At 39.3% G+C, this 24,683-nt stretch overlaps 3 protein-coding genes across 5 annotated transcripts; 2 read left to right on the forward strand and 1 right to left on the reverse strand.

Annotated features, from left to right (window-relative positions):
• Positions 1 to 42: 42 nt before the first annotated feature.
• Positions 43 to 20,250, reverse strand: supt3h (SPT3 homolog, SAGA and STAGA complex component). Of its 3 annotated transcripts, none has more exons than XM_018660857.2 (12): positions 7,075 to 7,162; positions 6,141 to 6,240; positions 3,832 to 3,916; positions 3,009 to 3,095; positions 2,744 to 2,840; positions 2,326 to 2,474; positions 2,107 to 2,182; positions 1,654 to 1,766; positions 1,451 to 1,555; positions 1,228 to 1,356; positions 761 to 850; positions 43 to 189 (listed from the first exon to the last, which is right to left on the reverse strand). In XM_018660857.2, the coding sequence occupies exons 2-12, from the start codon at positions 6,218 to 6,220 to the stop codon at positions 148 to 150; spliced, it is 1,053 nt and encodes a 350-aa protein (XP_018516373.1). In that variant the 5' UTR covers positions 6,221 to 6,240; positions 7,075 to 7,162; the 3' UTR covers positions 43 to 147. The 3 variants fall into 3 exon arrangements, with proteins under 3 accessions (XP_018516373.1, XP_018516374.2, XP_050932483.1); XM_018660858.2 differs by lacking the exons at positions 43 to 189; positions 7,075 to 7,162 and adding exons at positions 9,806 to 9,861; positions 20,162 to 20,250 and having other exon boundaries at positions 196 to 850; XM_051076526.1 differs by lacking the exon at positions 43 to 189 and having other exon boundaries at positions 196 to 850.
• Positions 5,996 to 9,622, forward strand: LOC108872931 (runt-related transcription factor 3). Its single transcript, XM_018660859.1, has 6 exons — positions 5,996 to 6,101; positions 7,910 to 8,100; positions 8,216 to 8,375; positions 8,641 to 8,745; positions 8,826 to 8,891; positions 9,234 to 9,622. The coding sequence occupies exons 1-6, from the start codon at positions 6,053 to 6,055 to the stop codon at positions 9,575 to 9,577; spliced, it is 915 nt and encodes a 304-aa protein (XP_018516375.1). The 5' UTR covers positions 5,996 to 6,052; the 3' UTR covers positions 9,578 to 9,622.
• Positions 13,889 to 24,683, forward strand: LOC108872928 (gap junction alpha-5 protein). The gene is made up of 7 exons (XM_018660856.2): positions 13,889 to 14,342; positions 18,210 to 18,362; positions 18,763 to 18,927; positions 19,102 to 19,389; positions 20,203 to 20,268; positions 20,350 to 20,498; positions 22,260 to 24,683. The coding sequence occupies exons 2-7, from the start codon at positions 18,294 to 18,296 to the stop codon at positions 22,732 to 22,734; spliced, it is 1,212 nt and encodes a 403-aa protein (XP_018516372.1). The 5' UTR covers positions 13,889 to 14,342; positions 18,210 to 18,293; the 3' UTR covers positions 22,735 to 24,683.

A 24,683-nucleotide genomic window follows, 5' to 3' on the forward strand; every position in this document is an offset into this window, starting at 1 on the left:
TAAGTATTTCCCCGGAGTAAACATTACTCAAATGCAACCTGATATATTTTAGTTTTAGTTTAGTTAGTCACATGTTTAATGAAAACATTTTATTACAGCAACAACAAAAAAATATGTATACAAGTACAGAATGTGTAACTATAATCCTCAGCAGGCGAGAAAGGCCATCCCACTTCTCCAATAAGCACTCTGAGAATAAGACAGAGAAGGGGTTTGTTTTAAAATAGCTCCATCCTGTCAGATTTGTTGTGAAAGAAAAGCTGTTTTTTTTTTTTTTAGGTCTATAGTGTATAACTGAAAGAGTTCCAGGTTGTTTTAATAATTTCTCCTGGCCACAAAATCATCTATAGTTTTTGTTTTTGTTTTTTTTTGTTTTTTTACAAATGTCCCTCCTCTGCTGACAAGTCTGCAAGGAAACACTAAGAAGAAATGTTGTACTTAAAGACTTAACTTTGGAAGATACCAACATGATATCATTCAGCTGAACTTTGGACAGAATGAGGACTGCTGATTGGATACCCATCAAGATAACTTCAAAGTCAGCATGGAGGGGAGGAATGATCACAACAACCAGTAACACTTAAAATACATATGGCATCTGAGTATTAAGAGACTATCCAAGCCTAAAGAGAAAAGAACATACAGTAGTATCCTGTATATGTTCAATCTATTTATCAGTTAGTGTGCCACAAATGTGTCAAGTAGTAGCTTATGAATGTAGCCTGATCAGTGTTGTTTTTAAGGCAGAGTGTGTACATACTGTATGTCTGTAGTTGTATCTTCTAATAGCCTCTCTGATGTGACAGGGCTGGATGGCTCCACTTGGAGGTTCCACTGTAGCCGGACAGCTCTGAAACAGACAATACAGTGTTAATGAATACATATAAAATATATTTGCCTCGGTGAATGATTGTAGTCATCAACTTTTAAGGCAAAATTTAAAGCAAATTACACATGATGGGGATTTATTATCTCTTCACAAGAAATATATTATTGGTAGTGTGGCTTTGCAAAAGCATTTCTATCATTGTGTAGGGTACATACAATATATGTGACTATGTATTAAAAAACACGACCTCTAGTGTAGTTGTTAGTTTTTATCCTGGGACAGGACTATTGAAAAACTGCTCACTGTGTCATGAACTCTCTGATTATGTTATTTTCACATCAATCAAATTTCAAAAACCAGTAGTCCACAGACAAAGGCTGCAGCCAGCACACACACACCTTTTTACGTTTCCTCTGTCTTGCTCGGCCATCCAGACTGCCGTTACCTTGGGGGAGGGGCTTTGATGAGTGGGACGAGCCTGGGGTGGAAGGGGGAGTGGCCTCAGGTGAATCTGGGTCCTTCTTTACCTGACAGGGAGAGAGGTGGAGGACAAATGTTACCTCCATGGATTCCAAAGCCCTGTTACAAGTGAAGATAGATAGATAGAAAATGACATGATACCTCAGTGTGTGTGTTGTAGTGGATGTAACTGGCAGAGATCACATGACTGATGGGATTGGTCTTGGCCATCATTTCCTGCTTTACCAACAGAGACAAGTCCACAATCTGGAGAGGGAAAACGACAGAAACACATGGGCGGCTGAAGAGTTTTGTCACCTGGAGATAAGACATGATAAATAAGGTGTCATGAATGAACACGTTACCTGGGCAACGGTCTCATAGGCCAGGTATGACAGGATCTCCATGGCGATGCTGTTGGGTTTCAGCTCCAAACTGCTGCAGTCCAACCAGTCCCGAAACTTTGATGCTTTCTTAGCTGGAACCATATTTACACACAGATACACACACCCAGGCGAGCCGCACGTACACAAGCAAGAAACAAAAATTAGCAGTGAGTAGCTTTGCTTTTCTTTCTAAAATCCTAACGCCTTGGTCCTAGCAGTTCAGAGCTTTTCTCCGTTTTATCTTACTGGAAACTCAGTGTCTTTGGGTTTTGGATGTGGACGCCTGCTGTAATGAGGATTGAAGAGGAATAAGCAATACACAGTCCTGCAGGGCAGGAAAGCAAAGGCTAGCTACACAAACTATGTGTCTTTGGTTTGATCAGCTTCCTAAAACAAGCATTAATAGAGAGACTAAATTACTTAAAATCTTACCGAAGCTGAGCTGCCGACTCTCACAGAACTCTGAATACTGAGCCTGATCCATGCTTCGAGTCTGACGCTCTAAACGCTGAAGATACAAAGACAGCACATACACAGTAAATAATCATCAGTTGTAAAAGGAAAAAAAAAAAATGTTGTTTACAGTCAAATCATTGTGTCAGTTAAGGACAAAGTGATGACTGTGCTGAAAACATCACAATAACCTCTAACCTCCATCCTCTCCTGTTTGACGGGGTCTACTTCTTGCTCGGCTAATGAGAGGAGTTCGCCCGTCTGATCCATCCACACCAGAAAGTCCTGGGCCAATCGCTGCCTCCGCTGGTTACCGCCGGCAACGCCACCTGCAGTTCCGTACCTGTCTGCAAACACACAGTGAATAAAAACCAACCCTAACACAGTCTCTGTTACTGTGAATGTTTGTCACATAATTTTTGAATTCTTGTGAAATGCAGTCAGACAAAGGGACAGAAACATTGTTCAAAAGTCAGAAAGGTCAGTCAGAAAGGTTAAAAAAAAGAGGAGCAGCAAACAGGTTATTTATTATATTTATATTTTCTAAATGATCTTTTTAGTCTCTCCTGGTAGGCCTGATCGTGGGTATGTACGATTTGCATGAGAGTGTATATACCTGTTTCTTGCGGCACGTCGTCATCCTCTAGAGTTTTGAGCAGTTTTGATTTATAATCTCTGAACTGGAGATATTTTAATAACCTCGCCACCTTTCTCTGTTTGAGACACACACACAGAAAGAGAGAGAATGAGAAGGAAGAACAGAAAAAGGCGGGTCATTCATTTCAAAGCCTGGGTCCCAAATATTTTGAATATTTTCAATCAAGACAAATCCATCATGACTTGAAGTTTTGTGTGTTTTTTTCCTGTGTGTTTTGTTGTACCTTGTCCCTCCTCATGAGGAACAGGATGTCTTCAGCAGAAATGACCCTCGAACCACGCAGAGCTGCCCCCTCGCAGGCCTGATGCAGCTGATAAATAATCCACATCAGACAATTTAGCATCAACAATATCTATCTTATATTTAATTTTGTATTTCTGTGGCATAAAGATAATAAATAAAATCTGACAAAAGTACAGAAACTTTCAGAAGATCTACTGTGTGTGTAAAGCCTGTCAGTGGATTTGTACATAGAGTAGTTATACAGGGAGGTTATTGTTATCTGTGATTCACTGGCAGATTATTGAGTCTGAGTGGAATTTAAAGGAGTAAACAAAGTCTGTCTCAGCAATGGTGACATATGCGCCTTACATGAAAATCAAGATTTCCAAAAAAGCATTGTCTAGTCTGTAAATGAATACATAACAATTTGAACAAATGTAAAACATTTTTCAGTATTTTAAGGTGTGTATATTAAACTTTAAGTTTATTTATAGATTGTTAAATGTGCATGCATGGATTGGTCTATTTAACCAAAAGGAGATTAAACCCTGTGATTAGACAATAATGAACTAAGCATATAAAATAATGTGCCAGTGTTTAACAACTTCAAATTCACTTACTCTAATGTTCTTGTTACGTCCATGTTTGTGGACTGGACAGTGTATTTGTGAACACTATGAACCCACAAATCAACATACACATATATTTGTAAATGAGGTAACACAGATTTGACAACCTCATTGAGACTAATTTCTCTCCACAGACACCACTCAATTTTTCTTTTACCATTACCCCCACTATGTCTGAGTACAGATATATGTTACCATAGTAATGAGCTGTGTGTGCACAATGTCCTCCACCAGAGCTGCTGTCTCGTGCAGAGGCCTGCGAGCATCTCCCAGAGCGAACCTGCCCAAACACACAAAGATGGAAAATAATAAGAAGTAAGAAAAAGAGTCACGTAGAGACACATAGAGGTGAAGTAGAGTTAGACTGAAGGTGATAACGAGCTGCTTCTTGCTAAGTTGTGGCTCATTAACAGTTCTTTAAGTGTTTCTATTTCAAGTTTTTTGGCTTTGTTTTGGCAGCATCCGTGGCGCTAACTGCTCGCTGATGTGCTGATTTTTCACCATAGTCCTCAGAGATCACATATAAATCTATTTTTTTTAATTCTAACTTCATCCTTTAATGCAATTCTTCTCTTCTGTTTATTCCACTGGAGCTCCTGTTGCTGCTGCCGAAATGTGAAAATTCCTCAGTGCAACACTAGAAACTGGATGTTTATAACAGCAAATATATAACCCTTCATAGAGTAGACAGGCTGATTCTATTGTGCTGAGGTACAAGTGAGCAAGTACTATACTGAAGTACAGTTTTAAGTACTCTTTTCTTGAGTAATTCCATTTTATGCTTCTTTATACTTCTATTCCACTACATTTATTTTAAACCTTTAAATACTAGTTACTTTGCAGATTCTGATTATTAGTATAAAAAATAATCAATTAATATTACAAAGTATTATTGTAGATTTAGCTACCCAACTCAGCTAAAATCACAGCTCACAAACGTACAGCGATATCTATCTTTGCCCCCCCCCCCCCTTCTCTCTCTCACACACACCGAGGTCGACAGGCCGAACACAGACTTTGACCACAACCTGGTCAAACCTCAATTTGCATCCAGAGAAGCCACTTCCATGATGGCAGACTAACCTGAACCCACATCCTGAGGCTCTTTCCCTCTCTCATTTCTACTCTTTCCCTCTGTCTCCCCACCTATTCTCTGTCAATCACATACAAATGCCTGACAGCCCCCCTTACTGTTGCCCTGCCCACCCCCCTCCCCTTACTGGGGGCGGCTAATTGGCCATCTTCAGCTGTCAGTCACACAGGTGAGACTAGCTTTGGTTTGGGGTTGTGGGCAGGTTGGCCTCAGGCTCGCAGACTTCAGGCTACAGGCTGAGCTTTGGTTTTAGGTTTTAGGTTTTGGGGTTTAGTTGGGTTTCAGCCTCTCTGACCACCACCAACACCTCTCTGCAGCCCACACACAACACAAGGTGAGTACCCCAAAACACAGACACACACTCACGCTGATGGGAGCTCACAGCACTTATGTGCCTTCTTTAGAAAAATCATTTAGTGCACTTTGCAAATATATACACAAACATAATACAGATTTTTAATCATCTCAATTTATTTAGCTACAATAATGGAAATTCTACAGCAGTCTTTGTCATTTTTCTGCTGTTTTCACTCTCTGCTAATAATCTGTGAGGATTTATTTCTACATCTTTTGATAAGGCTATTGTGCCAACTGATTTCAACAGATGTACCCTGTTCTTTTGGAAATAACTGGTAGTTTAATATTGATTAAACTACCAGTTATTTCCTGAATAAACTGATTCACATTCAATTGTCAGACAGTGGATGAAAAATGTTTCTGAGCATCAGTCCAAAAAAAAAAACTGTCACATAAGACAAAGAAAAGCAGCAAGTCCCTAGAAATAACAAGCTGGAACAAAGCAATATTCGCTCAGCTGTGCCTAATGAAGCTATAAATGATAATAAAAGCTTAGCAAAATATTTTCTGGCGAACAACTCATCGATTAATCCCAAAATTGTTACAGCTCTACAGCAAAGACAGTTCAGGAAATATGTGGCCATTAATTTCAGTTTGACCTCATGTCAATTGCCTTTAATGTGACAGAGTCCAGCTGCCTACTGTTAAGCATTTTTAGGAATGTTAATGTTGTTTTTTTACAGCTCTGTTTGTTCTATCAATCAGTCCTCAGTTTTTTAAGTTACTGTGATGTTGAGTGAACTAAAAGTCTCGTGTGCACTGATCATTACTTGGGGATGATGTTACTGAAATATTTCTTTCACACACTTCTTTTTCTGGTATTTCTATTTCAGAGCCAAACACTGCCAGTGCTGCAGTGTTTCACTTTGATTATGTTTTTTCGTTTTACGTACATCAATATCTTTTTTTGCAGTATCATTAGGCAAAATACTTATTGTGGTTCTGTCATTTGTTAAACAGGTTTCTATGGCTTCAAACAGTCTGTTCGGCAGCCCCAGCCCAATGCTTTACTGGGGTGAGTTTCCATGTGTGCATGTGTGTGTGTGTGTCTCACATCATGCTCTGTAGTTCTGGGACAAAGCTGGTCTTGGAACCTGGACGGTCTTTAGAACTGGATGCAGCAGAGCCAGCCATTGGACATAACCACTCCCAACCTGATGACAGGAACAAAACAGAGCAACACGGCTGTGTTAAACAAAGGATTGAAAATTACTGAAAGATTATTTTACCACTTCACCTATCCACGTTAACACTATATAACTGTAATAACTGCCTGCCATTACTGATGCCAGTTATTTCCTGAACAAACTAATCCATCATTTGGTTTAGAAAATGTCAGACTGTGGTAAACAATGTGTCTGAATATCAGTCTAGAGCCCAAAGATATCCAGTTTGCTGTCACATAAGAAAGAGAAAAGCAAAGAGAAGCTTCATGAGTGAGAAGCTGAAACAAGGTAAAACAGAATAAAACAAAATGCAAAATAAAACTTTCAAAGTCTGAAGAAGTCAAACCCAAAGACATTTCACTGATGGTCAATGGTCAGTGTAAAGAAAAGATCATTAGCGATGTTGTCTCTAATGTACACCTTGATATTTTGGCATCTTTTAACCAAAACAAAACAGTCAGGTCTGTAGCACGGATCAGTCGCTGGGTTAAAATAACAAGATAGCAGAACAGATTTGAGGCAAATCAACACATACCGTCCAACACATACCGTCCAACACACACACACACACACACACACACACACACACACACACACACACACACACACACACACACACACACACTATAGACTGTACAGGTGGTGTGACCGCAGTAACTTCCCCTCCGGCAGTAAAATGTGAATGATAATACAGCGCAGCTCCTATTCAAACACTGCGGTGAATAAAGCACAATGCCGAAAACACAAAAGACAAACACAGACAGAAGGAGGAGGGGGAGCTAAAGACACCGAGAAAGAGCTCAAATAAGTCGAAACTCTTACCAAAGTCGTTCTGAAAGACGCTGCCACTGCTACTATGTTATCGTGTTGTTCGATTTTTTGCGCGATTTGATGACGTAATTTAATTGGGGACGCACAGGTTTGTGGTACTTGTAGTTTTATATAATTTCTGGTCAAAAAAGCTTCTCACCCACTGTTAATAAAACACTAAGCGTTTTATGTTGGTGAAAAACATCGATAGAAGCGACAGCAACCCCTGTATGAGTAATGTGTTTAATACATCTGTTTTACTCTTTGTTTAACAATTATTTTACTGCCAGATCAGTGCTAGATTAATTTTATTTTACCTAGCTTGATATGATTGTTGACCAGTTTATATGATCAAAATACCATAATGGTTTCGGTTTGGGATTTTAATTTCTGTGTCTTGTTAATGGAAAAATTCTGGACATTTTGTAGTATGACATCATTTTTTCAATCCAGTATTTCAAGACTCTAGATTTCTTTCTCTGTAGATCTGCTCTGTTTTAGTCCCTTTCAACACTAGAATCTAAACGCCTAAAAGTTAAACAAAGGTTTCAACCATGAACCATGATGATACTGCAGCTGACAATACACAATGCAGGCATGCTAAAAGATGTACAGGCTTTTGCTGCTGATCCTTTCTGACCTTCTGCTCTCCTGTTACGCACTGCTGGTTCACCACTACCTAACAAAAGATTAGTGTGTAAATGTGAATGTATTCTTAATTACCTCTTTAGTATCAAAACTCTTTATACAGTGGGTTTCACTCAAAAGTATTAAAGATTGATGTGGCTGACATCTCAGAGGAAATAAAGAGGGAGAAAAATCCTTCCCCATGTTTTCTCCCTGTCAGATCCTGTGGTGAGGCGTCGGCCAACACCATCGCCCACCAACCTCCAAGTGGGCGACCAGGAGGTGCGGTCCCTCCACCATCACAGCACAGCACCCCCCAGAGGCCTGGTACAGACTGACAGCCCAAACTTCCTCTGCAGCAGCCTGCCCCAGCACTGGAGGTGTAACAAGACCCTGCCAAGAGCCTTCACTGTAATCAATCAATCAGTTTAACTATATATCTATCTGTCTATCTAGCCCTCCAGACTCTGTACAAATTCTTTTTGCTGCGGTAAATGGCTGACCCTAACATTTCTCCATCCTTCAGGTGGTTGCCCTGGACAACGACGTGCCAGATGGTGTGGTTGTCACAGTGATGGCTGGCAACGACGACAACAGCAGCGCTGAGCTACGCAATGCCACAGCAACCATGAAGCAAGGTTACGCCCAGTTCAATGACCTCCGCTTCATAGGACGCAGTGGGAGAGGTAGACAGACTCTGTGCAGATAGAGTACTTGACACACATAAACATCAACTAACAGAGACATATGATGGAGCATTTTAAAGTGGTTCAACAAACAGTTTTGAAGAAGAAACCAATCATCCTCACCTTCTCCTCTTCCATGTTTTGTAAGGTATCAGTGTGTTGTTCACCTTAAATAACTTTTAAAGCCTCTATAATTTTCCCGTCTGTGTGTGTGTGTGTGTGTGTGTGTGTGTGTTGTGTGTGTGTTTGTTTTTTTTTTTTCCAGGGAAGAGTTTCATCCTCTCTATCAACGTGCTGACCTCGCCCCCTCAGATCGCCACCCTGCACAGAGCCATCAAAGTTACTGTGGATGGGCCGCGACTGCCTAGACGTTAGTAAACACCAGAGGGGGATGATGGTTTTTCCCAAGCTTTCAGTCAGACTAATTTTGTTCCTCTCTCTTTCTCTCAGGGCAGAGGCAGAAGGAAGTGAAGTCAGGTGTGTTCAGGCCTTCTGGCAGCAGCACTGTATCGACAGGTATGAGAGGAAGGATCTAATTAAAATTAAAAAATGTGAAAGACTCACGGTTTACTCAAAGTAAAATATTTCCATGTGAGGTGTTATTAAGTGGCATAACTTGGAAATACTGGTGGTAGTTCTTCATAACTGTACTGCAGCTCTTGAATAAATTCTCTCAGTTGTTTTAAAATACTGCAGGAAAATGGAAAAATGATAATAGGAACAACGTATTTACATTTAAACTGAAAGAGAAGAACTCCACTCTCCTAACAAGGAAGAGGATGAGATGGGATCAAAAGCTCTGGAAGAACAGATGTTATCGTGGCCAGGCAATCAGAAATGAATCCTTTATCTCTCCAGACTGTAGATCTTTCTCATCTTCTCTGTGGACCACTGAGCCATCGTTCTTGGGCCATGTGACCTCTCTGACCTCCTCCTTCACTCCAAGTCCCAGAATGCACCACCTACCAGCCCTACCCTACTCCACCCAGCCTCCTCCGTACAGCTCCTACCTCTCTTCTCCTCCTCCTCCTCCCCCTCCACTGAGCAGTGGTCCGTTCCAGCCTGGCAGCTTCTATTACGGACCCAATCAACCGCTCCAAACCACAGGGGAGGACAGAAACGTCGTGACAGCACTGACCAATTATATTGAAGGGGCGTGTCTAGCTATAAGAGGGGAGGAGCCTGTCTGGAGACCTTACTGATGATTGGATGCATTTAATAATTCAGTGAGTTTTGGGAAGTTTTATCCACCTGTAACAATAACATTTAAAACTTAAATTCTTCAGACTGTAACTTCTGTCCATTGCAGTGATTATGCTTTTTACTATGTAATTGTTATGAAAATATTTATTTATGTGTCAGGATTTGACGATTGTGATGATGTGCAATCAATGAAAAATAAAACTAAAGATGTGAGATGTTCCTCTTACCTGGAGCTTGAGACCACTCCGCTGCTGCTGATTGGTCCGGTACAGGTGCAGTGGACCTGGTGGAACAGGTAAACGGAAATTCACTTACTTCTAGGTACTGCCAGTAGTGCAAATTAACTAAGCACCTTTAGTCACGTAACATAAACTATTATATGTTTTACTCACCTACATTAATATGACAGCTAGAGTTGGTAGTTACTTTTCAGATTATGATTATACATTAAAAGACATTTGGTAGGATTATGATATAATTGTTAAACCAAAAGCTCTCAATCTTTCTCCTAACTGCTCAGATATTTTCATTTAAGAAATTGTTCAGGGCTCAAAGAGGTAACGTAGAATGATTACTTAGTTATTTAGTATTAACTTACTTTTGATAGGTAAGATACCTTGCACTTACTTAATATTAATTAGATTTCGGTTACTTTAGTAAGGAAATAATGAAATACTTTACTTGCAATAGACAGCACTGTTACTTAAGTAAAGGTCTGAATACTTGTTTTTAACGTACAGAATGTCCAAAAAATTGTGAAAATACATTGCATGTTTCCAGAGCCAAAGTAACGTCTTCACATTATTTTACAGGAAAAGCAGTTTGTGAACTGTGACAGTTTAATAATCTATAAACTGAAAAATTATCCCTTTAAACTTATTAAAAAAGAAATATTACCCATAACTCCATGGCAAGTTATTCCAGAAATGTAATGCAAATATGGAATATAAAATAGTTTCATTATGTCTGTTGAGGTATCTTAACTGTGTCGAACAGTAGCTGCTGTGAAAATGAATCACTGTATATAAACTGAAATCAAACTAGAAAATTAATATTACATTATACTATACCATTGCAAATATTAAGTATCAGATTAAACACTGATCAGACACAAGATTAAAACTACTGACAGATGAAGTGAATAACATTGATCTTCTCGTTACAATACAATGTTCTGCTGAGAAACCTTAGGTCCAGTATCTGTGAGATGCACTAGAACAAACCAGATCCGTGGAGGTCCCACCCTGCAACCCACAGGACCCAATATCCCAGTGCCAGACACCACAGGATGTTTAGATTGATCTGTGAATGTTATGTGCTGAATACACAGAAATTAAATTGGTTATTGTAAGAAGATGTACACATTCGTAACTTTAAATAAATAACTATCACTGCTATGAGGATATCTCTCTGATCCTTTCTGGTGAAATATCCCCATAAGCCCATTTCAGTTTTTAGTAAACTCTCCAGCACAATCCATTTTAATCCTTTATTACATTATAATCAGAACCACAAATAGGAAACATAATTAATTATCTGAACAATACTAAACTGAATCTAAATCATTCGTAGCACTTGAGAAAAGAACTTAACTCCCAGGTGTGCTTACGTGATACAGAAATGTTGTAAAATCTGTGTCTTCAACCGAGTAAGTGTATGATAAATGAAAAGAAAATTAATCAAAGTCAACATGTTCAGTGGATCAGATGTTTCCAAATTCACCTCGGGACTGCAAACAGTTTCACACAAACATTTGCTGTGATGGTTGTTGGTTTAAAAAAAGCTCTTATCACCTGAAGCTATTTCCAACCAGATAATGTCTTGTTTATCAGTCCTGTAGCGCGGTGCAGGCTTTGTGGTAAGCCTAAATTGCTGTTTAAAAGTTCAGCTTTGATGAAAGGGTCATGTGTTTCAAAGGGAAGCTTTTTACCAAAGTCAAAAACCACATGCAGCTCTGCAGTGTTTTATTGTCCTTGTTTAACCCATCAGAGGCTCATTATGTTCATATCAACTGACTGTGTTAAGAGTGGAATTGAATGGCACCACTTAGCTGTTAAATCACCTGCAGCAGCATTAATTCAATGTAAGAGACAACACTTGGACAAATAATACCTAATAACAAACTTCAACTTTTCTTATTCTTGGTAGAAACTAAAGAGCTTCTGGTAATGTAGTTCTGTTCACCACGTTTTGAAGAGTCACATGGTGTAACCACTGTTTCAGATGAATCAGGGGGAACTCTGCTCCTCACTACAACACCATGCTGAAAATGGCCTGGAGGAAACCAGTGTGCATTTGACACTATCACAAGTTCTCTAGAAAAAGACACAGCCTCTACAAATTTGCCACGCTTTAAGAAGCCACAAGCATAATTCTATCAAAAATAATTAACCCCTGTCATCCTACAGTCATAAAATGTTGTCACTTCACTGTACAGTGAGAGTTTGTTGCAATTTATCTGATATGTTGTATGAATCCAGAGAGTTTGTTGTATTATGCTGATATGTTACATTATCTTTTATTGAGTAATGTTGTGTCAGTACTTTTGGGCAAATAAAATCACTTAACTGGACTTCAAATCCAAATGAACTGAACTGAACTGAGTAAAGTTTAAATGACTTAAGAGAAATGTGAAAAGACAAAGGAAAGACAGACAGTTCCCACTTCTAACCAGGAGTCACTAGTGCAGCAACAGGGACATGATCCCTCAATGGCTTCCCACCCAAGAACTCTAACAACTGTCAACAACAATCATCTATTTTTGTTTTTAACCATAATTTTAAAATACAATAAAAAGTCCTCCTGATAAGCTGAGGTGATACTCAGATACTCAGAGTGTGTCTGTAAAGAGGAGATGCGATAAAGATTTGGGATGTTGTGAGATCTGCTTCTTCTTGCTTTACATTTGGTGGCACAAACACAACATCACACAGCCATATACAACACACCTAAAACCTACTGTGACTAATTTAAAAGAACAGGCATGCTACCCAGTTTGGTGTATTTAACTATAACTTTTGAACTTAACCTATCTCAAATATGCGCACTTCTCATGTATTATCTTTGTTTTCCTAGTATCTGCTTCTGAAAACCAAAGCATGATTATTTAAGCCAGGTATAATGCAGAACACACAAACCCTGGTCACCAGTGCCAAAGTCCTGTGCTTTTTAGCCATCCTAGCATTGTGTCTCTGGGGATGTTAATGTCTGTCTGTTCGCCACTTTGGTCCAGACTGAAATATCAGAACTATTAGATGGACTGCCATGAAATTTCATACAGGTGTTCATGGTCCCCAGAGGATGAATCCTACTAACTTTGGTGACTGGCTAGCATATAAATGCAATTTGTTACCATGCATACCTTCACTGTACCATAAAGTCCCAAAAATAAGTTGTATTCCTCTGCCACCCAGTCCAGTTACAGTTAATTACCATATAAATTCTTGAGTTAAGACATGCTTTGTATGGTCACAGTGACCTCAGTTTTTCACATTTGAACACCAAATGCTCAGTCCATCTTGTCCAAGTGAAAGTTCGTGTAAAATTTGAAGAAATTCACTCATGGCAGTCTTGACATATCACATTCAAGACTCCAAAAATGTATTTTGTGAGGCCACAATGATCTTGGCCTTTGACCTTTGACTGCTAAAATCTGATCAGTACATCTTTGAGTCCAAGTGAAGGTTTGCACCACATTTGAAGAATTCCCCCCAAGACATTCCTGAGATATCGCGTTCACGAGAATGGGACGGAAGGACAACCCAATAACATAATGCCTCTGGCAAAGTTCTGCTTGGTATGTGGAACAGCACTGCAAGCAAGAATAAATGCCGTAACTCAGTTAAAGAAAAGTTATTGTTGCTCTTTTAAATCTGCACTTTTGAGAATCTTCACATTAAAAAATAGTTGAAGAGAAAAAGAATCTGATTAGAACTGTTTGGAAATTTGTTTAAAACGTAGTCAGAATTTGGATGGAAACGCTGTTTTCTGCCACATAGTCAAGCAAACATGGAAGGTATAAACACTTGTTTATGGATTTCTATTTTAATGTTGCACTTAGTCATAGGAGTTAAGCCACTGAGCAGAGACCAGAAGAAACATATAGAGAAGAATAGAGTGACAAGTATGCAGGACTGGAACCTGCCATTGTGTCCTAATACAATATGTGACTTCCTTTAGATGCCAGACACCACAAACACACACATGCACATACATAAGAGTTGAATAGCAGGCAGCAAGGCACCAGGCCCATTTCCTCTGGAGATGTAGATGATGACGAGATAGAGAGAGAGAGAGAGAGAGCAAGAGAGAGAGAGAAGGAGGCTGGTACAAACTACATTCTCACAGACATTTCAGACCTCAAACTCTAACTGTACTCTTATCTGTCTGCTGCTGGACCGTCTGTCTCTCTGTCAGTTCAAGTGAACGAACTCTCCTTAACGTTTCTTCATATTCATATTTGTTCATCTGTCTGTGTCTCTCTGGCTGTCTGACTCTCAGCTGAGAACGTGAAGCTGTCTCAAGCTCAGACGGACACACAGCATCTGGAAGACATCTGGACCTGTGACACCACCTCACATACGAGCATCTGCTGCCGGCTGCTGAGGATAACTGGAAGGGGAACAAGTGCCTTGCTCCACAGCACTTCAACAACAGCTGCTGAGGAAGACGAGAGCCACTTTTACCAACTTTGTTAAGATTTTCGAAAGCCTTCATTCAACTTTCCCAAGATCTGCACGACCCTGCCTCTGTATCCTAAGACAGGTAAAGTGTGTGTGTGCGACCAGGTGGAGTCCACTGACTACAACTTGGTCTTCAGACTTTAATTCTTTAATTTCACATTCAATAGCAAAATTTCAAGCTTTTTCATTTCATTCAGGTTTCACCCGTTCAGGGTTTCCTCATGGTGAAAACTTGTCTAACGTTCTAAACTCTCCACTGAAACTCAGATTTGTGAAATTTCTCCAGTGCATCTTTCAAAGCTCAGTGATATACAGTCTTAGGCCTAAAAATACAGTTTTTACCAGTAAAATTTTTACCTCAAAAATCAATCAAGACATAAAATGTGCGAGACAGTTTGAAAACCACAGCTCATTCTTCTGTAGCTGTGGTCAGGAGGAAGCCACTGTCAACATGAACAAAGAGTGCTTCCAATATCAGATATTTTATCAAAGACCAAATTTCTTTGAGGACAGTAACAGACAAGCAGACAGATGGATTTTCACAACACCTAAAAAGTTTATGAAAGGCTCACCTCTGGCAAAATAAAGATCTTCAACCTTATACTGAGATTATTTCCTAAAATGTATCATTGTTTTCAGTTTCCATAGCCTCTCTGGCTCTCTATCAAATTCTGAATGTTTCTGAATTTGGTGTAAGAAAAACAGGTTAGTTTTTAGAGAAAATGTTGTGTCCAAGTTTAGAGTAAAACATGGACACTCATTTGGAAATTTTATCTAGAACTATTTTGATCTATTTGTTGGTTTTATTTTAAAATTATCCCCCCTGCTTTTGCTCCATGTTTTGCATATTTGTCATGTTGACCTATGAGTGCTTTCAACTGCAGAATATTAATAGTGCAAGTTATAAATAAAGTTTATTATCGGATTAAAAACATCCTCAGGTCTGAGTGATGTCAACGGTTCATCATTTATTTAACAAGCAGAGGAAAGAAAGAGTTTTGTGTATATGTGTGTGTGTGGGCGTGCATGTGTTAGCAAGACAGGATGCAGAACAATACTGAGAGCTAGATAATGGGCATGCACGCATGCACATACACACACACAAATACATACACACTTATGCATACAAAGGTCAAGCGAAAGTCTATACAAGGAAGTAATATTGTTATTAATGATGCTGGGAGCACTTGTGAAAGACATAAATACACATACACACACACATACACACAAACACATGGTTTGTACACATACACACGAACTTACATGCGGTTTGTTCAAAGTCTTTGGGCTTCACAAAAACAGGAAAGGAGGGGCATTTAAGGGGAATTTAATAAAAAGGGACAATAAGAGCAAAATCTGGGATCTGATTTTATCAGATTTCATCTTAAATTAGGACAGTTTGTAAAACACTAAAAACTAAAATGTAAAAAATCCAAGTTGAAGTTACATAATAAGTTAAATAACATTAACATTGAAAAGATATAGAATCCATAGCGAGATACCGTATTTCATTAAAATGATCAGTGGTATTTGATAAATTATGAATCGAATGAAGGGAGTGTAAATAGTTCTGCTGCAAAGTGTTGGCCGATTAAATTCACCCTCCACTAAAAACGTGTTTTGCTCACTGTTACTGTTATTCACTTGGATGTTTGACCTTCACCAGTGACGTATGTGCAGATTCTGGGAGAGTTTCTTTCTCCTCTTAAATTCAGTTTAAAACGTGTACATTTGAGCAGGCTTTTGTCACGTCACAAAAATTCTGTCATTTTAACAATTTTTAACAAGGTAATTGAATTTTTTTGTGGCAAAACCATGTCAAACACAAGTTAGTGTTCAAAGTAGAGTATACAGTTAAGTTTCAAGTTGTTCAATCAATTGGAAACCAAAAGGAAGGACATACTGTAACAGACCTCAAAGTAACATAACTTCCAGACTTGGAACTGTGGCTTCCACTCCCATAACACTATGAATCTTGCTGATTGGACGATTCTTGCTTACGGACACAGGGTTGTACCTTCAACTTTTTATCAAACAAATATTTTCTGACACGATTCTCAATCTTTTGTACTAATGATTCAACAGGGAGAGTTTCGAGCTGATGAAAGTTGTGGAAGTGCTCTGACTGTGAGTCACCTAGCATTATTTATGGGAAAAATGATTGGGACTTTTAGTTCCCAGAACCAGGAGCTCCCAAAATATCCCCTTCCACTCCACAACTGTATTGCAGCCTAAACAAATCAACAAACAAGCCTTAAGACTATCAACTCTCTGGATTCTATTTTAAAAGTGCATGGAGCAAGTCCATTTTTGCCTGCGTGATGGCAGAAAAAAGCGCCAGGTGTGTTGTTCAAAACCATTGCACTTAGTTTCTTAATTAATTATGGGTGTGTTTTGGGCACAACATGCAATAAACCAGTCAGAGTGCCACCTCCCATTCCCTTTAAAAGCCAGGTGCACTTCCATCTTAGCGGATTGATATTATAATGGCAGATTTGCCAACTTATTTAGCTAACCTATCTCTCCTCACCTGTGCTGCTGCTCCTGGTATATTTAGGTTCACTGGCATCACCACACACAGTTCAGCACACCTTCTAATGCATCCTCATTAATGTCCAAGAGACATCCATGACACAGCAATGTGGCAACAATACGCCTGAAAAGTGTATGATAAATTTCTTTTCATTGAGTTGCAAATACTAAATCAGTGCGTCATTCAAATTAAGGACTTTTCTTGGGAACACAGAAAATTACCTTGAAATTTACTGATTAACTATTTTAGTTTGAAATGCTCTTGACTTGCTTTTCTCAAAGAGTTTGCCTCAGGACAAACACTTAGTCCACTTAACTCCACTATTTAATATATATATATTAAATAATAATAATATATTACTCTATAAGTTTCACATTGTTGTTGGGTGTAGGAAAGTAGCCAGGCTGTAGACTTCTAGCCTTGTTTGTATTTGTGTGTCTGACTGTGTGTGTGTGGTAGGCAGCAGTGTTTACAGTAGACGTCTAGTTTTTCCTTCCCCAGAGACAGATGGAGAGGGAGTGTGGGAACTAAGAGTGAAGCTAAACTAAGACATGAGCACAGACATTTTTATTAATGGGGTCAGGACCCGGGTGGAGAGAGGATCAGAGGGTCAAGATAATAGATGAACAAACACACAAAAACACATACACACATACTTGCTAATCACCATCGTATAAGAAGTTCTCAGGTTACAGGTACAACCAGCAACCGGTACATTCTTCACAAGTTTCCATCAAAGTTTGGTGCAAATTTAAAGATATTTCTAGATAAAATAGCAAGAAAGAATGAATGCCTGTCATGTTATCTTATCTAGCAGTTGGGTGCAGTTGGTGGTGCAAAATATCCTGTTGGGCGCCAAATCATATAAACCATTGAAGAAAAAGATGACACAATATGACACAAGCGTGCCAGTCAATGAAACGATGTGGAAAGCTTTTTTGAATGGGAGCTTTTTTATGTTTTTTTCAGGCATTAATGTGAAAAATGTTTCAGTCTCCTCATCGGTCCACACATATCCGGGCCCTGTTTTCTGGAAACGATCAGTCTTCTTCTTCAATCAATCTACAATCAAAGTGTTTTATTCAAACATTTTTCTCTAAGTCTAATGTTTGCCAGAGCAAACAATGTGTATCATGAATTTAAAAAGAAAGTATAAAAAGATGAAAGTAGTCTGGAGCTCGTGAAGATGCTCTGAGCCACCTGCAGTGGGTAGGAGTCTGAGATCCTTATTATAATTTCTCTGGGCTTCTGCTTTGGGCCCTGATGTTTTTGTCTGCCACAACTTTTCATCTCTCTAGTGAAGCAGCTTGTGTGATCTTGTGGATAGAAACACACTTACTGGAGCAGAATTTGCATCCTAAACATTATCTACTTCTTTTGAGGAGTCTGAAACCTGTGTTTTCTCTGTTCCACCAGGTTAATCTCATATCCAGAGAGTAAGTGAGACTACCAGCTGAAAAGGAAAAAAAAAAAAAAACTGTGCTGAGCTATTAATCGGTCATGGCAGACTGGAGCCTACTGGGAAACTTCCTGGAGGAAGTACAGGAGCATTCTACCTCTGTTGGCAAGGTATCACTCACACACACACACACACACACACACACACACACACACACTGCACATGTTGGAAAAAGAGGTAAACATTCATATACAGTCAGTATATAAATATAACATTCCTATTTTTCCTATTCCTATTTATTTTAGGTATACCAGCCCTTGGCCTCTGAGTCTTCTTATAATAAACAGACATAAAGTTTATATTAGTGCTGAGTGCTTCTAAAAATGTGCTTAACTTACAGATACACACATCCAATGAAAATGTAAAGTCTGAACCCACATTTTCACCCATTTTAGACTTTTTTAAAGTCCTATTCAAAAATTTCAGTTGAGATTAATAATGAGTTATTTCCATCCCATATTCTTTCATCTGAGGGTTTTGATACAGGTCTCTTTGTTTTCTGCTCCACAGGTGTGGCTGACCATCCTGTTTATCTTCCGTATCCTGGTACTCGGGACGGCTGCTGAGTCGTCTTGGGGAGACGAACAGGAAGATTTTAACTGTGACACTGTACAGCCAGGCTGCGAGAATGTTTGTTACGACCAAGCATTCCCTATAGCACATATACGATACTGGGTAATATAGTATACAACCTACAGTCATGTAATGTGATGAAAACAGTAATGACACCTAGCAATACCTGTCAGGATATTAGGCTCTCACAGCAGTGAGAGAATAAAATGCTGACTGAAGTCAGTGACCTTCAAACACACAGTTTTTAAACCATAAATCTGACTGATCTCCCCCCAGGTGCTCCAGATCGTGTTTGTGTCCACTCCCAGTCTGATCTACATGGGCCACGCCATGCACACTGTTCGTAGAGAGGAGAAGAGGAGGAGCAGAGAGGAAGAGGGCGAAGAGGGAGGTGGGAGAGAGGAGGACCCAGGGGGAGGTGAAGGAGGAGAGACACGGGGGAGGAAAGGAGAGAAGGATGAAGGAAAGGACGAAAGAGAAGGACTATCAGCAGGTCGAGTTCGTCTTAGGGGAGCACTGCTACAGACATACATACTGAGTATACTGATACGAAGCATCATGGAGGTAAGTGCTACTACTACTATTATCACTGTGGAGCTTTTCCGCCACCTTTAGATAATTGTTTAGGTTTTACAGCACAGTTTGTGTATGATTGAGTCTCACTGCCCTCATAATCCTGTTTCTAACAGTAGCGGGCTCCAATAAACCCACTGCACATTACCTGCCCACAACCAGACAGCTCAGACAGAGTTAGCAACTAGCTGGTGAAGAAAGTGGAACATTTAGCAGCTAAAGAACCAGATATTTCACTCAGGAATTGGTGGAGACAAAATACAGAACAGCATATCTTGGCACGTTAGCGCCAACATAAATGATCTCAAGGCACTTTACATAGTAAGGTCAAGACCTTTCAATGTTACAGAGATAAACCCAACAGTTCCCACAATGAGCAAGCACTGGGCAACAGCGGACAGGAAAAACTCCATCTTAACAGGAAGAAATGCCTAGCAGAACTCAGTGTAAGGCGGCCATCTGCCTCAACCAGTTGAGTTTGCACCTTAGATAAACAATCAAAACCAGCATTCAAAGAAAAACAGTTCCAGCGTGCTAAGAAATACAATTAGAACAAGTCTAATTCTTCCAATCTGTCAGGAGTTAAAAGTTGCTTTTCCAATCCAGATTGTTCATGTAGAGCTCAACTGAAGGTAAAATGCTAAAAATAAAGTGTCGTGTTTATTTCAAGCAAAAAGTACCTATATGAGAGACTGAGGCAAGAAAAAAAAAAGGCAGTGGAAAAAATGTAAATGTGCATTACTACATATCATTTCTAACTTACAATACACGAAGGCAGCTGACTGTGATAATTCCTCCTCACAGGTGGTGTTTCTGTGTCTCCAGTACTTCTTGTATGGAATCTTCCTCCACCCTCTGTATGTCTGCAAGGTAAAAAAAAAAAATCTACATCATTCTGAATTTATTTTATAAAACACTTTAAAGCCTACAGTCATTCTCTCTCTCTCTCAGGCCTTGCCATGTCCACATCCAGTGAACTGTTATGTCTCCAGACCAACAGAGAAGAATGTTTTCATAGTGTTCATGCTGGCTGTGTCGGCTGTCTCTCTGGTCCTCAGTGTGCTCGAACTGCATCACCTGGCATGGAGACACTGTTGCAAGTAGGAATTCTCTGTATTCTTGGAAACCAGTATTTCTTTAAAAGACTGTAAAGGTGGCTTGCATTCAGTCATCCATTCATAGATGATTTTATCCACAGGTGATTTCCAAATGCATGATTTCAAATGCAACACAGCCATACATACGTTAGTCAAGTTCTGTGGGGTCTGGGGAATTCTATGTACAAACCACATAAAGAATTTCTTTCTACGAACGGTTTCTGGAAGTAGCTATTTTTGCACTCATTGGCCATCAAATAGCAATGTTGGGATCTTCCAGGGGTCTGTTGTTGACTAGATACATTTCATAATTTCAAGCCAGCTATTAGTTTCAGTTTGTTGTTTGACCATACGAAAATCTGAAATAAATAACCCAACATAGCGACCTTCCCCTTTATTTATGGGTCAAAGTTACCTTATCATTGACATGTCAGAATCAGAAGACTTTACTGCCAAGCAAGTTTGCACATACAAGGAATTTGTCTTGGTATATTGATGCTAAAGGACAGTTATAGTAAAAAAAAAAAAGAGCAAAAAGCAAGAACTATATTTACAAGGAACATAAATATAAGGTGTAAAGTGTAGAGTGCAAATGTTTTAAGGTGGCAGTGATTGTTCGGATGTGCGTTAATGTAATGCATAGATGTACAATGTACATGTTTGTTGCCTGTCAGTTAAAGGACATTTAGGGTTTGAGGTTTATAACAAAACAGCCTGCAGTTACAATGTTTCTTTCTGCTCTCATATCGTAGAGGGGATCTGTAAGCATCAACAGGCCTCTCTCTTAACCGAACAAGCAAGGACAATCTCAATTTGATTAAAAACTAAAAATGTGACTAAATGTCTGAAAGTCTGAAAGCTGATTTACAAAATAACTGTGATAAATGAAACCATCTTTGAAGAGGATGAAAGATTTTACACATAAATCATGAGGAGTACTATTCAATCTGTGGGGCTCTGGCAAAGCTTTATAAAGTGAGGCAAAATAAATGGGATGATGGTTATCTTGGATTGGGCTTGGAAACTTAAAATTTATAACAGAGCTGTGTGTTATAAGCTGAGAGCGCAGAGTTTGAAAGACATTGCCATTTACTAGACAAGGAAGATCTAACAAAAAGGTACTGTTGGTTGTATATCAGTATTTTTGCAGCTTGAAGAATAGGGACTGAAAATAAGGATATCAATTTTCTTTTATCTCATGTGTCTCTTACTCTCTGCTGGAGTATCCCTTTAATAATGAAAGTGTTTTCTTAATTTGTGAATTCTTGCTCACCAGTTTAGGTAGGGGAAAGTTTAGAGGAAAGGGTAAGTTTATTTTTTGTTGTTGTGGGTTACTGCTCAACAATGAAAGGTATTCATATGGATTAAAAAGGGATTTGGGTGTTTGTATGCATAGATGGGCTCTTTGTATTTGACTTTAAGAATTGGATATAAACAAATATCTTGCAACATCCTAAGTACACTGAATTAAACATGAAGTCCAAATACTCTTTAGAAAAAAACTTCAGACCTTAGATGTGACTGCCTATTTCTTCTGGTAATGAATACCCAGCTTCAACCACTTTGTTTCTCCATTGTGGGACTAATAAAGGATTATCTTATCTTATCTTATTTTATCTTTAAGTACTTCAAAATGTTGATTGTTTCACCACCTCATACAGAGGTTCATAAATACATTATGTCTTCTAATTTAAATCCATCTAGTGAAACTGTATCATATCTGTTAACTATCTGTTAACTGTTACCTCTACCTCTTGCTTGCAGGAGGTTCTTCTTCACAGGGAAGGCTGTCCCTCCTGCTAACGTCCCTCTAACCCGACAGCTCTCTCTGTCTCCTCCACCACCGTCACCTCCACCTCCAGACTTCACCCAGTGTATGATTGGCTCATCACACTTCCTGCCCCTGCCTTTCCCAGCCCACCGTCTGGCTAACCAACAAAACTCTGAGAACATGGCCACTGAGAAGAACAAAATAGCCGCCGCAGCGGAAGAGGTAAACCTCCTCCAGATGAACTGCTACTCTTCCGAGTGGCAGGCGGTTAGTAAAAATCTGATCCAAGATGGCACTAACTGCTACAACTCTGGGGCAAAGGACATCAGCTGCCCTCACATCCAAAATGGTGGACCAGATGGGCTGCTGCTTTGCCCAAATGGAGGGCTCTGTCAAAAGGACAAACGAAGATTCAGCAAAACCAGCGGAACAAGCAGCCGAACGAGAGCAGACGACCTCTCTGTGTAGGAGGAAAACGGAAACACAAGGATTCAACTACTCACATACCTGTTAAATAAACTGACAGATGTGTTTGAGCCTTTTAAACTGCTAATATGCACATAATACACATAGCTTCTCATACAAGACAGCACTAGGAAACAGAGCCTACCCATTTAGCACTAATTCTGCCTGCTTACATTTCCCCACTTAATCTTGACTGCCGTTCAAATGAGTGAAAGTCCACTCTGGGAGACTATTCTTTCTGACAATATGTTGCTCTTAAAGCTTAGGACAGACCTGACAACCAACTGAAACCTACAAACCACACGTAAAGATTGTTTTCACCAAGGATGGAGCACTGCGTAAATACACTAGACAATACGCTGATCCACTGGTAAGTAACCGCTGGAGTTCTAGCAGTAGACAACCCTGCAAGTCTTGCAAGAACGCCAACTGTTGCGGGTCCTTGTACCACAACAAACATGGATGACAAGAAGCAGCTTGCACTGTTTACATGCAGACATCTGCACTGAAAAGACAAGAAAAAGTTCAAGAGTTTGTTTGAGATCCTGAATGGAGAGATGTAGGCAATGTGGATCATACAGCCTACAGAGAGAATTGAACGAATTACTATTCTTCCCTCTTTGTTCAGGCTACACACAAGTGGCATCTTTCATTGCAAATGTCAGTCACAAATACCAAACATGTTTGTAAGAATCCTTATGAGAACAAGTAGCAGCAACTGGATCTGTGGAGGTGAAGACTTCAAGATTAGAATCTTCACATATCACACACTATATGACTTTATCTTCCAACTGTCAACACCAACTGATCCAGACTGGAAAAGACCTTCCCATCAGTCACCACATCATATTCATAATTGGCTCATCAGCTGTAACATGTCCCCACATTAATAAGCCAAGAAATCTCCCATCAAGCTGTTGCTGCAAGCTGATCAAGCTGAGATACAGATAAAAATTGTGCTCTGATCACAATGCACTGAACCTTTAGGTGCTACAGGTTGCCAGCTAAAACTAGTCAAAATTACCATGGAGATATAAACCTATTAAATGTTAAAGGGAGTTTCCAGACTCATTGCTTATCCATAGTTCACAAGCTGATGTAGTTAAGTAAACTTTACTAAGTGGCTGTTCTGTTAGTTCTGACTGATTAACATCCTTTGAATCTACCCAGGAAATTAATAACTGAGCCTCACATCTGTGGAAGTCTTTTTGACCCCTCAAGCAACCAAAGTTTTACCTGTGGACTGAGCCTAAATCGCTGATTTACTGACTGAAACTGAACTCGTCAGACAGCGTTTGATTTCTTGAACATATTCCAGTGAAGTAACACGGCCCTAAGTGATGCAATTTTGTTTAACTGTGATTGTTATTTGCAGCATCAGAGAAGAGTTTTGTCACAATTTCTACTGTAAGATGTTAAAGGCTTGTTGGAGTGCATGTTTTAGCCCCACTGGTTATAGGTTTCAGATCAGTGGATATAAATATGAGGCACATGCCAATTACATCTTCACACCAGTTTTTTGTTGTTGTTGTTTTCTCTTTTTGTAAACCATTTTTTTGCTCTTTAAAGTTATGTTCAAGCAGTTTCTTGTATACAAATTGTGGTGTTGTGAGACCCTAGTCAGTTTGGAATACTAATGATGAATTTCTACAGCACTGAATTTGTAATGTCTCATTACAGTTATGAATACATCTGGAAGCACAGTGGACAACAATCTTCTCAGTATGAAATGTTTAATTATGTGTTTTGTTTTTAGATTGCACTGTAGTGTAATGGCTTCTAGACACCAGCAAAACGAATCACATTTGTCCAAATAATATGCTACTATCAATGCTATTGTAAAATTGTTGGATATTTCCTACACTGTGGTTTTATATTTATTATTACACTTGAATAATGTGAATGCTGTGTATGTTTTAAAAGCTCTGCAGATAAAATCATGCAAAAATATA

Source organism: Lates calcarifer, linkage group LG16_LG22 (genome assembly GCF_001640805.2).
Source record: "Lates calcarifer isolate ASB-BC8 linkage group LG16_LG22, TLL_Latcal_v3, whole genome shotgun sequence".
Classification (NCBI taxonomy): domain Eukaryota; kingdom Metazoa; phylum Chordata; class Actinopteri; family Centropomidae; genus Lates; species Lates calcarifer.